This window comes from Narcine bancroftii, chromosome 8 (genome assembly GCF_036971445.1).
Source record: "Narcine bancroftii isolate sNarBan1 chromosome 8, sNarBan1.hap1, whole genome shotgun sequence".
Classification (NCBI taxonomy): domain Eukaryota; kingdom Metazoa; phylum Chordata; class Chondrichthyes; order Torpediniformes; family Narcinidae; genus Narcine; species Narcine bancroftii.
The window spans coordinates 71311741-71325505 of record NC_091476.1 but is presented as its reverse complement, the minus strand read 5'-3'; the positions used below and the strand labels follow the sequence as shown (position 1 = coordinate 71325505).

The 13765-nt window shown below is 47.2% G+C and overlaps 1 protein-coding gene across 7 annotated transcripts in view; it reads right to left on the bottom strand.

Annotated features, from left to right (window-relative positions):
• The window catches only part of LOC138740832 (spectrin beta chain, non-erythrocytic 1-like), a 393831-nt gene that overhangs the window by 24545 nt on the left and 355521 nt on the right, over positions 1-13765 (bottom strand). For 6 of the 7 annotated variants that reach the window (XM_069894022.1, XM_069894016.1, XM_069894017.1 and 3 more), the window contains 5 exons: positions 12452-12648; positions 9439-9605; positions 7618-7690; positions 5032-5088; positions 805-1013 (listed from right to left, as the gene is read on the bottom strand). In XM_069894022.1, coding sequence (XP_069750123.1) covers positions 805-1013; positions 5032-5088; positions 7618-7690; positions 9439-9605; positions 12452-12648 — 703 coding nt within the window. The remainder of the gene's footprint in view (positions 1-804; positions 1014-5031; positions 5089-7617; positions 7691-9438; positions 9606-12451; positions 12649-13765) is intronic. The other variant, XM_069894019.1, reaches the window with a different exon arrangement.

The window sequence follows — 13765 nt, the reverse complement described above, 5'->3', positions numbered from 1 at the left end:
ACCACCAAACCATTGGAATGCATTCTTGGCAGCCACAACTCTCTGCGTACAAATTTGTCCCTGATGTCTCCCCTAAACTTTCTTCCTCTCACCTTGTACAGAAGACCTGACTATCAGGAACCTATCAATCTCTGCCTTAAACACACCAAACAACTTGGCCTCCACAACTGCCTGCAGATACAAATTCCACAGATTAATAGAGGTCCATAAGATTCTGAGAGGCACAGACAAGAGTGGACAGCAAGCATCTTTACCCCAGAGCAGGAGTAGCAAACACCATAGGACATCTGTACAAGCTGAGGGGAAGACAGTCATATGTTTTTACACAGAGTTGTGGGTGCCTAGAATGTGTTCCCATGAGTGGTTGTGGAGGCTGGAACAATGGGAACTTTTAAAAGACTCTTATCTGCATAAAAAAAAGAGGGTTTATGGCTGAAGAAAATCTTTCACATCTCTGATTTAAGTGGACGCCCTTCAATCAGGGTGGCACTGGATGGCGTGGCAGTTAGTGCAACACCTTTACAGCACCAACGATCGGGAACAGACTTGGGTTCGAATCCCGCACTGTCTGTAATGAGTTTGTATGTTCTCCTTGTGTCTGCGTGAGTTTTCTCCGGTTTCCTCCCATCCTTCAAAACATACCAGGGGTGTACATTAAAATTGAGCGGCATGGACTTGTGGGCTGAAATGGCCTGTTACCGTGTTGTATGTCCAAATTTTAAAAATTTAATTTAATCCCGAATTTGTGCCCTCTTGTCCCTTGACACTCCCACCAAGGGGAACAACTTTTCTACAGTCTCTCACCTGCTGCTGGCTTTCTTATTGTGTGACTCCCATTCATGTTTTCGACACAAAATACCTTCCTGTTGAACTGCGGCTGTGTCCTGCACCTTGCTGTCCTGGATGCTGTCGGATGCTGGCCGGGGAGATGACTGCGGGGTCTTCTGGGCCGGAATGTTTTCTTTCCTCGCTTCTGTGTTGGTGCCGTTAACAGGTTCTGATGCTTCAGAGACCTGGGAGACGGGGTGAAAACATTGCAGCCAGTATTAGAAATGCTCCAACATAAAAGTCTCACTGATGAGCTAATGGCGGTGATTAATAACATTTTCTCAGGTATCAGTAAAATAAAACACAATGATCTGCATGGGATTCTATTGCAACATCTCTTTTTCTGTCTTGGCCTATTGGGCTCATGCAGTATATCCCAGTCATTCTCAATGGGGAGGTCCTTCTGCCCCCACTGGGGGATGCAGCACATTTATGTAAAAGCCTTGCTTTCTATTCACCTCACGTCAAATAAATATTTTATATATTAAGGGTTTGAATCCTGTCTATAAGGAGTTTGTACGTTCTCCCTGTGTCTGTGTGGGTTGTCTCCGGGTGCTTCGATTTCCTCCAACCTTTCAAAAGGTATGGGGGTTGTAGGGCAATTGGGTGTGATTGGGCGGCACCGGCTCGTGGACCATTAAGGGCCCGTAACTGTGCTGAATGTCTAAATTGAAAGAAAAAAATAAATTAATTTCAATTAAAAAATATATTGTGACAGAATATAGATATGTTTTTGGGGCAGGATTTTTAGTGTAGGTCACATACAAATAGTTTAAAACAGATCTTATTTAAGATACTGGAGCTCTGTTCATGCTAAAAATATCAGCCCCAGAACCTTTGCAGAAGCTTTGGAGAATGCCCAAGAGACTTCATGAATGGATTGTTGTTTACATAAAGGCAACAGATGAAAGAACTTGTCAGAGCCACATTCTGTCTAGAGGGGAACTTGCTGTTCTAGGAGGATCATGTGGTTTTGCAAGCAGAAGAGTTAAAACAGGCCTTTTCTCTCAAAGAAAGAGAAACAGAGACAGAGATCAGTTCTACAGTCAGCAGCAGCAACTGGGACTGGAACAGGACAAGCTGGCAAGCTTGTGGAAACCCCATTTTCGAAGACGGGTTGTGAGTGCTTAGTTCAGCCTGGTTAAAGCCCTTGTGGTTCATGCAAGAAGAGAGGACTGGCTGCCTAATGTTTCACTTGAAATAAAAGAAACAAAAAGGCACTCTGTGGTGACCTGAAAGAAGGAGGTTATCATCTGGAGAACCCTGACGGGGCAAGTTTCTTCAGCAAGACAATGAAGTAGCTGATTAAAAAGGAATCAGTTGTGGGTGCCCTGGAACAACAAATCTCTCTCTGAAAACCGACAAGAACCTTCCTGAGTGGTAACCATTTACCTTTCAAGCACCAAACCCTGGTGAATTTTATAAATGTTAAATTCTGAGCACAGTATAAGAATTGCGGGCAACCAGTTAACTTGGAGGAATGAGAAGTGAGATTGGACTGTGAACCAAAGAACTTTACTGAACTTACACACACATGTGCTTAGAATTAGAAGGGGGTTAAGTTAGGTTAGTTAAGTCAATAGTGATAAGTTAAAGTGTGATTTTGTTTTCATGTTTAAAGATAATTAAAAGCAACCTTTGTTTAAGTAACCATTTGTCTTGGTAACTATCTATTGCTGCTGGGTTTGGCAATCCTCTGGGTTCGTAACAATATAGTCTCACCAGCTGAGATAAACACTTCACCTGCGAACCTGCAGGGGACATCTACTGCATCCGTTGTAGACTCCTCGACACTGGAGACTGGATGCAGACTGGGAGATCTGTCCACCACAATAGTGGGGATCTCCCAGTGGCCACCCATTTCAATTCTCCGTTCCATTCCCTCTGGTCTCATGCACTGCCAGACTGAGACCACTGGAGGAACAGCACCTTATCTTCCAAATGGATAGCATTAACACTGACTTCTCTGGTTTCCGTTAGCCCATCTTTCCCTGAATCTCCTTTTCTCTATCTCTGCCGATTACATATCTTTACCTCCTCTGGACGCTGAGAGAGCTGCCGAGTTCCTCCAGCATTTCTGTGTACTTGTGCTTTTATCGCCATCTACTGGTCTTGGAGGGAACTTCAGACCACTTTTTGTTGTCCAATACTTCATAACCAGCTCCATATTTTCTAACCTTTTCTCTTGTCTGTGACTCTTCATGGATACTTCTTTCAGTTAGACTTGCAAAGATCATTAAATAAACTACCAGCAACCCACAGAAAAAATGGCAGTGCTACCAGAGTTGCTGTAACAGCAATGTGGTCATTAGTGTGGACCCGAGGAGAGTGGGGAGCAGAGACCCAGCGCTCCTCCGCAGAGTCCTACATCCTGGATGTGATCCAGAATGCTCCATACAGCCTTTAAATGGCCTGTTACAGGAGCCGATGGCGGTTTATTTTAAAATCCCGTGGCCGGGGGTTCTGGTCCAAAATGGCGGCAGGGGTCAAGAGGGGAAGTGGATAACTTGCGTGGGCCACCATAAAACCTATTTGAGAAGGAGAAGCAGAGGCGACGACCCACAGGGCGGTACCCACGACGGCAGACCAGTGAGGGGCTCTGAGACTGAAGAACACATGTGGTGGGCCGTGGGTGACTCGCAGCGAGGAACCCACGCTTTTTGCGGGCTGTTGGTGACTGCGGCCAAGGCACTTGCACCAGATTGCTGGAGACTGGCTGAAGGAGTGCCAGATAATGGAAGGGGAATGCGAGAGGCTCTGGAGGCTTCCTGATTGTGTTGGAGGTGTGCATCTGGAGTTCGGATTGCTGATGGTTTGGACTGAAGAGTGTGTGGCTGCAGAAGCGAAACCACGGACACTCAGTGACTCTGAGGGTCTCTGATTTACTTCTCTTTCTCTGACTGTAAGTGTCGCCGGGCAATTTTTGCTGATAGTGAACCTTCGTCTGCCTTTCAGTAGACTAAAAGAAATTTGTGTAATATCACATTTTCTGGATTTTATTTACATAACAATAGTCTTGAATCTTGAAGTTGGGTAAACACATTCCTTGGTCCACAGCAGTCAGCAATTTCATCAATAGACCAATACATCACACCAGAAGTAGAGACACTTGCTAATGGTTGAACATTTAATTCTGCTTGCAGCTCCTCAGAAAATGCCCATAGGAGAAAGACCAAGACAACATTCAGCATGTATTATTCATGTCATAAAATAAAGTTCCAGACAACAACCATTGCCACAGGAGAGCGTGTGACCATTGCCAAGACCCTGTTGTCAATACTGGCTGAACACCAGAACCTCACCTGAGCCAGCCACGTAAGGACTTGGCTTACAAGATCCGAGGTTGGGTAGTCAACGAGAGTGACTCGCCCCTGACACCTCAAATCCTGCCCAACATCAGTAAAGTACAAGTTTATACAAGAATGCTAGAGAAACTTCAGCAGCTCTCGCAGCGTCCGCAGGAGGTAAAGATAGGCAACCAACATTTGTTAAAATATGGCTCCATACTTGAAATGTAAGGGTTTGGAGATACTCTAAGTTTTTTTTTCAAGATGTAAAGAGTTGGCACACTCCACAGCAACTGATAATTACCCGAAATATGTACTTGGCTCCTACATAGGGGGAGGGATGTAGGAGGAGGGGTGGGGGGTTAGTAGGGATATAGTTTTTATAAAGATTTTTTTGTATATATTTTAAAATCTATAAAGTTTACAAAATAAAGAGAGATACGTTGCTGGCCCTTATCAACACTGGCCCTACATCTTGGGAATCTCTCCCCCAAATCGCAGTGCAAGAGCACTTGCTCTATCTGGACTACAGTGGTTCAAGTCCAGGGCCTTCTCAAAAGCCACGCTTTGATGAATTAAATTTACACATACAGCAGGCTAACAGGCCTTTCTGGTCCACGTGTCCGTGCCACCCCAAATACACCAATTAACCAATGGCCCCTGCTCGTTTTTGAAGGGTGAGATGAAACTGGAACGCCTGGAAGAAACCCATGGGGGAAACATTCAAACTCCTTGCAGATTCTTGTGAGTAACATTCGGATCGTGAAAACGACATTAAAAAAAAATCCTCAGTTTTAAAACCTCCATCATTTTCTAGAATACGAACCAGATCAGTGTTAACAAAGGAAGAACAAGAATTGTAGAGATTAAAGTGAAAGTCAGGAGGAAAAGAGGTCAAGAAGCAGAGAGCACTTACAGTCACTGTCACAGACGATGATACGCACTCTTTCAATTGGCTCAAATCATCCAAAGGCTGAAAGGTAAGGAGGAGCAAGCAGGGTGACCAATGACAGGGGAAACATGACACCGGTAAACTTCCAACCAGATCAAGGTGGCAATTACATTTTGTTGTATAAAGGAAGGGGATGAGTTAGCATACAGGATGGAGATTGAAAACTCAGCTGAATGGTGCACCAATAACAACCTCGCACTTATTTGTCACCAAAACTAAGGAGGTGATTATTGACTTTGGGAAAGGATAGCCAGACGTGTACTATCCAGTGATCATTGGGGGATCAGAGGTGGGGAGGGTGAACAAGTTTAAGTTCTTGGGAGCCACTATCTCAGAGGATCTTTCCTGGATCCAACACACTAGTGGCCTCGTGAAAAAGCACGTCAGCGCCTCAGGAGTTTGCGGAGGCTTGGTATGACATCAGAAACCCTGGCAAATTTCTACAGAGGTGCATCACTGTCTGGTACGGGGACACCAATGCCCCTGAGTGTAAAGCCCTCCATAAGGTAGTGGACACCGCCCAGGACATCACGGGCAAAATCTTCCCCACCTTTGAGATCATCTACAAGGAACGCTGCTGTCGGAAGGCACCAGCAGTCATTGAAATTCACACCGTCCAGCACACTCTCAGTTCTCACTGTTGCCATCAGGAAAGAGGTGTAGGGGCCACAAGACTCGCACCACCAGGTTCAGGAACTACTGCTACCCCTCCACCATCAGACTCCTCAACGACAAACTCAATCAGGGACTCATTTAAGGACTCTGACTTTTGCACTTGATTGATTTTCTCTTTTTATTATCTCTGTATTGTACAGTCAGTTTGTTTTCATTTATCTTTTATTTATTTACATGTTTACACTGTGTACAATTTATTTTTTGCACTACCTATTTGTGGTAATTTTGCTACACCTGAAGGAAAAACGAATCTCAGGGTTGTATGTGATGTCATGTATGTTCTCTGACAATAAATCTAAAATATTGAAACTGCCCGATAATCCACCCTAGATTTCTGGTCCTTATGAGACACCAGTTTGAGGTTTAAACTGCGCAACTTGAACATGGCGCAGTTGCTGGAACTGCTGAGAAGGGCAGTGCTGCTGCTGGTATGGACCTGGGAGAGCAGAGACACAGCACTGCTCCAAAGGGATCAGCTGTCCTGTCCAAATGCCAGTGGCTCTGGACAGGCTTTAAACAGCCTGCTGAAGGAGCCGATGGTGTTTGTAAGTAAAATCCTGCAACCGAGGAGGTCAGCGACCAAGATGGCAGGGCCTGTGGTATTGCAGACTCTGGACACCAGAAATGGGGAGAATACCCCAGCCCCCCAGTTTGAGGAGAAGCAGAGGAGTAAACCCTACACGACAGTAACCATAGCAGCAGGCCAGCGAGGCGCTCAGTGGCTGTGGGTCCCACACAGGTTGTGGGCAACATAAAGTCAGGGAACCCATATGGGATGTGGGAGTCTGTTTCAAGTGTACCAGGTATTGGAACTGGGATTCAAGAGGATGCTGAGGGCAACAATGGCTCCCAAAGGGCCTTAGGGACTGAAGGCTTCCTAATTATTTCAGAGGCTTGGATCTGGAGCTTGGGTTGCCAATGAATCGAACAGGATTCTGTGAGGCTGTGGGAGCGCTGGAGGAGAATCCACGGACTTGCAGTGTCTCTGAAGGGGCTCGCTTCTGCTCTATTTCTCTTGTATTGTAAGGGACGCCAGGCGAGACAAATGGCGACTCTCCAATTTCATTCGGTGCTATTCACGGTCACTGCAAATGGCTACTCCTAGATTACTGTGTCCAAAGCAACACCTCATCGGTGACCCCGTTTTCACCGAGTTTGCTACATCATGGTGCAACCGAGTGTCCGGTGGTATAACTGGATGGGAAGGTGGGCTCGTTAGCTTTGGTTGGCAGCCAGAAGGAAAACTTTGATTTCAAACCTGGGCAGAAGAGGTTCAATAGCCTCATCAGGCCATCCACCTAGGACTCCGACGTAACGCCGACAACCTGGCCGTCACCATCCCAGTGTGCTAGGGTGTGGTAGATAAATCCTGGGTGTAAAGTGTAGGGCCAGTACTGCACACACTGCACTCCGTCTACAAAATCCATTGCACGTCTACAATCCTTCCTAAATCTTAGTTCACAAAGACAAACCATGATGATGTCTATTCATGATGATAAAGGAACTTGAATCTTAAAAAAACCCATAAATTTTCAAACAGTAAAAACAGAGCCTTAAAATGCTCTCTATATTTGTTACCATGGAGACAGAGGGACCCAGTGACCATAAGCTCAGGTCTAGGAGTGGGTTTTAATTAGCAGTTTGCAGGAGAGAGGCACAGAGTTCAGGGAGGGAACTTCAGAAGTTACAGACCAAGAAGCTACAACAGTGTAACAATTACAATGGGGTTGTGCACGAGGTTACTATTGGATGGGGATGTCAGAAGTCTGGAGGAAGTTAGAGAGAGGGACCTGAAGGTGATACTGGAGTGGCCATTGCTGTGCGTAATGAACCCCAACCATGCAAGCCAGAGACTCTCGCTGATGTGGGACTTACCTGCTGCGCTTCCATGTCTGGGTGAACTCCATTCTGAGCAATGAGCTCCAGATGATTCACGACGTCACCATCCCTGCAAATAACAAAAAGAAACTCGTAACATTAAACGGCAGCAACATCTTGACACGTACAACACAAAGCGACGGGTTTTCTACCTACTGCGGGATCTCTGGCGGAACATCTCATGAAACAGCATGAGACTAACAAACTCAACGTGGACAGCACAAAGGAGGCGATCGTGGTCTTCTGGAAGACCAGGGACCACCATGCTCCTCAACACATTAATAACTCGGAAGCTTGGAGGGCACCAAGTTCTTTGGAGTCTACTTAAGTAGTGATCTATCCAGGGCACACAATGTCTCCTCACTTGTCACCTGCATTTCCTGAAAAGATTGAGGCAGGCAAGGCTACCGGCCACCATCCAAATTTTAAATTTAGACATACAGACATACAGTATAGAAACAGGCCATTTCGGCCATGTGTCCATGCCGCCCAATATACAGACAACTAACATATGCCTCTGGTACGTTTTGAGAAAACGAATGTAGACACAGGAAGACCGTACCAACTCCTTACAGATAGCGTGGGAGTCGAACCCCGGTCCCGATCACTGGGGCTGTAAAGGTGATGTGGTATGCCAACCCCATGCCACCTATCCTGTCTACTTTCTACAAGAGATCTATCGTCCTGGCCGGCTGCATCACGTTGTGTACAATTGCTGCAGAGAAACTGATTGGAGGTCAATCCACAGGACCATAAAAGCAGTAGAGAGAATCACTGGGGTCTCCCTCCCCCACCATCATTGTTTAAAGAAGGCTCATAAAATATTTGAGGAAGCCTTAACACCCCACACGCAGCATCTTCCAGCTACTCCCACTGGGAAAGAGATACAAGAGGATCAGAGCCAGCACCACCAGGCTGAGGAACAGCTTCTTCCCATGGGCAGTGAGAATACTGAATGACTGATGAACTGTGAATGAAGAGCAGGAGGAAAGGAGATAGGGAAATGGAAAAAGAGACATAGAGCAAGAGGAAAGGAGACATAGGGAGATGGGAAAGGGAGAGATGGGGGGGATCTCTGGAGGTGGAGGTCAATTGAGAAATTATGACCACCGATGCAATTACCACATCTAACAATGGACGCTCTTTACCCTGTGCAGTGGAAACGCATCTCTGCAGCTAAAGGTCAACTCGCAGGTTTGTGTCCCCTCACTTGTCAGGAAAGTGCACCGTCCTGAGAAGACTGAAGCAGGTGAGGCTACCAGCCACCATCATGCCAACCTTCTACACGAGCTCTATTGAGATCGTCCTGGCCGTCTGCATCACAGTGCAGTACATTTGTTGCAGAGAAATGGATCGGAGGTCAATCCACAGGACCACAAGAGCAGCAGAGAGGATCACTGGCGTCTCCCTCCCCTCTCATTGATGTGATCAACCGGGATCGTTGCCTGAAGAGGGCATGCAAAATCATGGAGGACCCCTTCCACCCTGCACACAGCATCTTTCAGCTGCTCCCGTCGGGGGAAGAGAGACAGGAGGATCAGAGCCAGTACCACCAGGGTGAGGAACAGCTTCTTCCCATGGGCTGCGAGAACGCTGAACGACTAAAGGAACTGCTCACACTGACCACCCAAGACTCTCATTTGAACAAAACAATATTTATTTATTTGTACAAATGAAATAATGCCCTGCATGTGTATTGTTTGTCTGGTACGTGGGTTATGTCTGGTTGTGTGTCAGTGTGATTTTCACGGAGGACCGGAGAATGCTGTTTTGTCAGGTTTTACTCTTGCAATCAGATGACAGTAACCTTGACGTTACCTTGCTAGTTGATTCTGCTCCGCCTGACCCTCAGCCTCTAGGGTGTCCTCCGCCCTCACTGTGACATGTGGCGTGGGGGGTGATGGTGGTGGAGGTGTTTTCATTCTCCTCTTCTTCTCCTCCTCCTCCTCCTCCTCCTGTCTGCGGCGAAGTTCTTGCTCTTCCATCTACAACAGACAACAGATTGTTAAGATATGCAAAACCACTTTGAGGGATCTGCAGTGGAGAGAGTCAAGAACTTCAAATTCTTGGGTGTCAATGTCTCCCAGGATCTGTCCTGGAGCCTCCACGTCAATGCGATCATGAAGAAGGCTCACCAGTGGCTAGACTTTGTGAGAAGTTTGAGGAGATTCGAGACGTCACCGAAGACTCTAGAAAATTATACAGGTGGTACATGGAGGACACTCTGACTGGTTGCGTCACTGCAGAGGTGCCAAATCTCAGGACAGGAAAAAAAAGAGAATTGTTAATTTGGCCTGCGACATCACAGGCACCAGACTTCACTCCATCGAGGACATCGACATGAGGTGGGGTCTTAAAAAAGCAGCCTCTATCCATCACTGCCCAAGTCATGCCCTCTTCACTCTGGTACCATCGGGATAAAAGTCCAGGAGCCTGAAGACGAGCACTCAGCGACACAAGGACAGCTTCTTCCCTGCTGCCGTCAGATTCCTGAATGGACACGAACCCCAGACACGGCCTCACTCTGACTTTTTTCTACACTCCAGGTGCACGATCCTTTATCCGGAAACCTTGGGGGGACAGTCTGTTCCAAATTTCGGATTGTTCCAGATTTCACAACAAAAGCTAACTGCCCCAGATTTAAGGCCACCATTGTGTTGCCGTATCCACCCCCTGCCAGTCACACTGGCGTCTCTCTCCCCCTTGCCCACCCAAGTCGTGCTGCCATTCCCCACCCGAGTTGGGCTGCCGTCTCCCCACTCGAATCGCACTGCCATCTCTCTCTCCTCCCCCCCCCGCCCACCCGAGTCACACTGCCGTCTCTCTCTCTCCTCTCCCCCGCCCACCCGAGTCGCACTGCCGTCTTTCTCCCCCGCTCGCCTACCCGAGTCGTGCTGCTGTCTCTCCCACCCCAACCCAAATTTAGCTGTGCTGCTGTGTCTCTCTCTCTCTCTCTCTCTCTCTCTCTCTCCCTCTGCTGTACCAGCACCCAGAAAAAAATGCTGGTTTTTGGAGCTTTCTGGATTTTAGATGTCCGGATAAAGGATTGTGTACCTGTATTTTATTTATTATAAAATGCAGTTTATAGAAACGTTTGCTGCCTCATCACAGCAAATTTCATGACATGTTCATGATGATTCTGAAACCTTCGCAGCTCTCGATATTCAATTTTTTTTGCCCGGTCGTGTGGGTTCACTTCTGCAGTCCTTGTGGAAACTGCTTTTTCTGCCTAACTCTTTTCAGGGAGGGATTATTTTGGTGTTGCTTTTGGATTGGCCTCATTGGGAAAATGCTAACTCAACTGTCCTGACACAACTATAAAATTTAACCAAGAAATTGTGACTGCAGAATGTGCAACAAGAACAAACCAGTATGAAAAGGTCACAAATCATGAAAGAGTCCTTGATAACTGTTTTTCTCTTAGTTGCAAAGGTTTTACACATCAGTTTGTCAAATAACTTCTGTACCTGACAAAAGCCATAGAACGTTACAGCATGTAAACAGGCCCTTCAGCCCTTAAAGTCTGTGCTGAACTATTATTCTGCCTTGTCCCACTGACCTGCACCCAGTCCTTAGCTCTCCATTCCCCTCCCATCTATGTTCCTGTCCAAATTCTTCTTAAATGTTAAAATTGAGGCCGCAATCATCATTTCAGCTGGAAGCTCGTCCACACTCACACTATTCTCTGTGTGAAGAAGCTCCCCCTAAACTTTTCCCCTTTCACCCTTAACCCATGGCCTTTAGTTAGGATCACAGGAGCCCACCACCTTCTTCACAACATGCCACTCGGAAGTTTATAATTGCTTCTCTCTGTCATCTCTGGGTATAATTAAGGAACTTATTGGAAGAAATCTATTGTAGAACCATAGAACGCTACAGCACAAAAAGCAGGGCATATGGTCCTTCTAGTCTGTGCCAACCATTATTCCCCTAGTCCAATGCTCCTATTCCATAACCCTCCATACCTCTCCATCCATGTATCCAATTTATTCTCCCATCCAATATATTCGAAGGATTGATGGAGTTCAAAAAGGAAGCTCACGCACTGTGAACTATCAGGATGATTGCTTGAAAAGGACGTGCAAAATCATTGAGGACCCCTACCACCCTGCACGCGGCATCTTCCAGCTGCTCCCATTGGAGAAGAGATCCAGGAGGATCAGAGCCACCACCACCAGGCTGAGGAACAGGTTCTTCCCACAGGCAGTGAGAATCTGAACATCTAAAATGAACTGCTCACACTGACCATCCTATTTCTACTATTTATTAAACAATATTTATATATTTGTATATATGGATATTTGTCCTGCATATGTACTGTTTGTCTGTTATGTCTGGTTGTGTGTTTTGCACCGAGGACCGGAGAATGTGCTCTCTGATTTTAGACATTCAGTGCGGTAACAGGCCCTTTTGGCTCACAAGCCCATGCCTCCCAATTGCACCCAATTACTACAACCCCCAGCACATTTCAAACAGTGGGAGGAGACTGGAGCCCCAGGAGAAAACCCACGCAGACGCAGAGAGAATGAACAAACTCTTTATGGACAGCGTGGGATTCGAACCCCGATCCAGATCACTGGCGCTGTAACAGCATTGCACTAACCATGACGCCCATTCTGTGTGGGTTTCCTCCGTGCGCTCCCATGCAGACACAGGAAGAACATGCAACCCCCTTATAAGCAGCGTGGGATTCAAACCCTGGAGACGGTCGCTGGCGCTATAACAGTGTTGCGCTCACCGCTAGGCTAACCGTGCCTGCATTTCATTGGGTTTCATCAGGTTTTACGTGTGTAATTGGATGATAATAAACTTGACTTAATGCTCCACTTACTGTTGTCAGTCTCTCCAGTGCCAAGAACCGCTCGTCCCAAGTTGCGGCTGCTTTCTCGAACCCTTCGTGGCGCTTGATCAGGTTCTCGGCATCGTCGACGCTGCTTCCCATCTCCGTTGCTCTGACATATGGCTCTTGGCTTGCCAGCCAGGCCTCGGCGACCGCTGCATCCCGTCCAAACTGCAGTACTTCCATAACTGAGGGGAGAGTTGGAGAAGACTGTGTAAGAACAAAGGGGGCACAAGAAACTAGAACAACAGGAGGCTAACAAGATTGAAAGAACCGCAAGAGAATAAAAATGGCGGTGCCGTGGAGCTGCTGTAATGGCAGCAATGCCGGTGGGGCGGACTGGGACAGCGGTGATACAGCACTACTCTGAGGGGTTCAATCACCTGGTCCTAATGCTAGTGGCTCCACACAGGCTTTAAATGGCCTGTTAGAGGAACCGATGTGTTTCTAAGTAAAATCCTGCAAACGGGTGGGTCAATGCCCAGTTTGGCGATGTCTTTGTTGAGTAGCAAACCACAAGGGGTTGCAGGCTCTGGGGGAACAGAGAACTGGTGCAGGGCACCAGAAACAGGGAGAGCCCCCCCCCCTCCCCCGACCGTTGAGAAGGTGAAGGAGTGGACTGGAGGGACCCACACAGGTTGTGGGCGACTTGCAGTCACACCTGCACTATTTATGGGCTTCTGGAGATTTGCACGTGGAGGAAACAGGTTTCGGAGGTGGTATTCGAGAGGGTGCTGAGGGCAGGAAGGGCTCCCGAAGGGCGTAGGGCACTGAAGGCTTCCCGATCGTACTGGAGGTTTGGATCTGGACCGGACACGAGACTGTGCAGCTGCAGAAACGCTGGAGGCGAATCCACGGACACTCAGTGTTTCTAAAGGGACTCTCTCTTGCTTTTCTTTCACTCTTACTGTAAGGGGCGCCAGGCCACACTAACGGCGCCTTTTCTCTGCTTTACGGCAGGCAGAAGGCGATTTTGTGCCACATTACATGTTTGCTACTATTACATGACAATTAAGGAACCTTGCAGAACTGAGGGCAGTACGGTTGGCGTAACGGTTAGTGCAATGCCTTTACAGCGCCAGCGATCAGGACCAGACCAGGGTTCAAATCCCGTGCTATCTGTAATGAGTTTGTACATTCTCCCCGTGCCTGCGTGGTTTTTCCCACCATTTGAATCATACCAGGGGTGTAGGTAAATTGGGCCGCATGGGCTCGTGGGCTGAAATGACCTGTTACTGTGCTGTATGTCTGAAATTTAAAAAAATAAATAAATAAATAGATTTAAGATGAGGATGCTGCAATCAT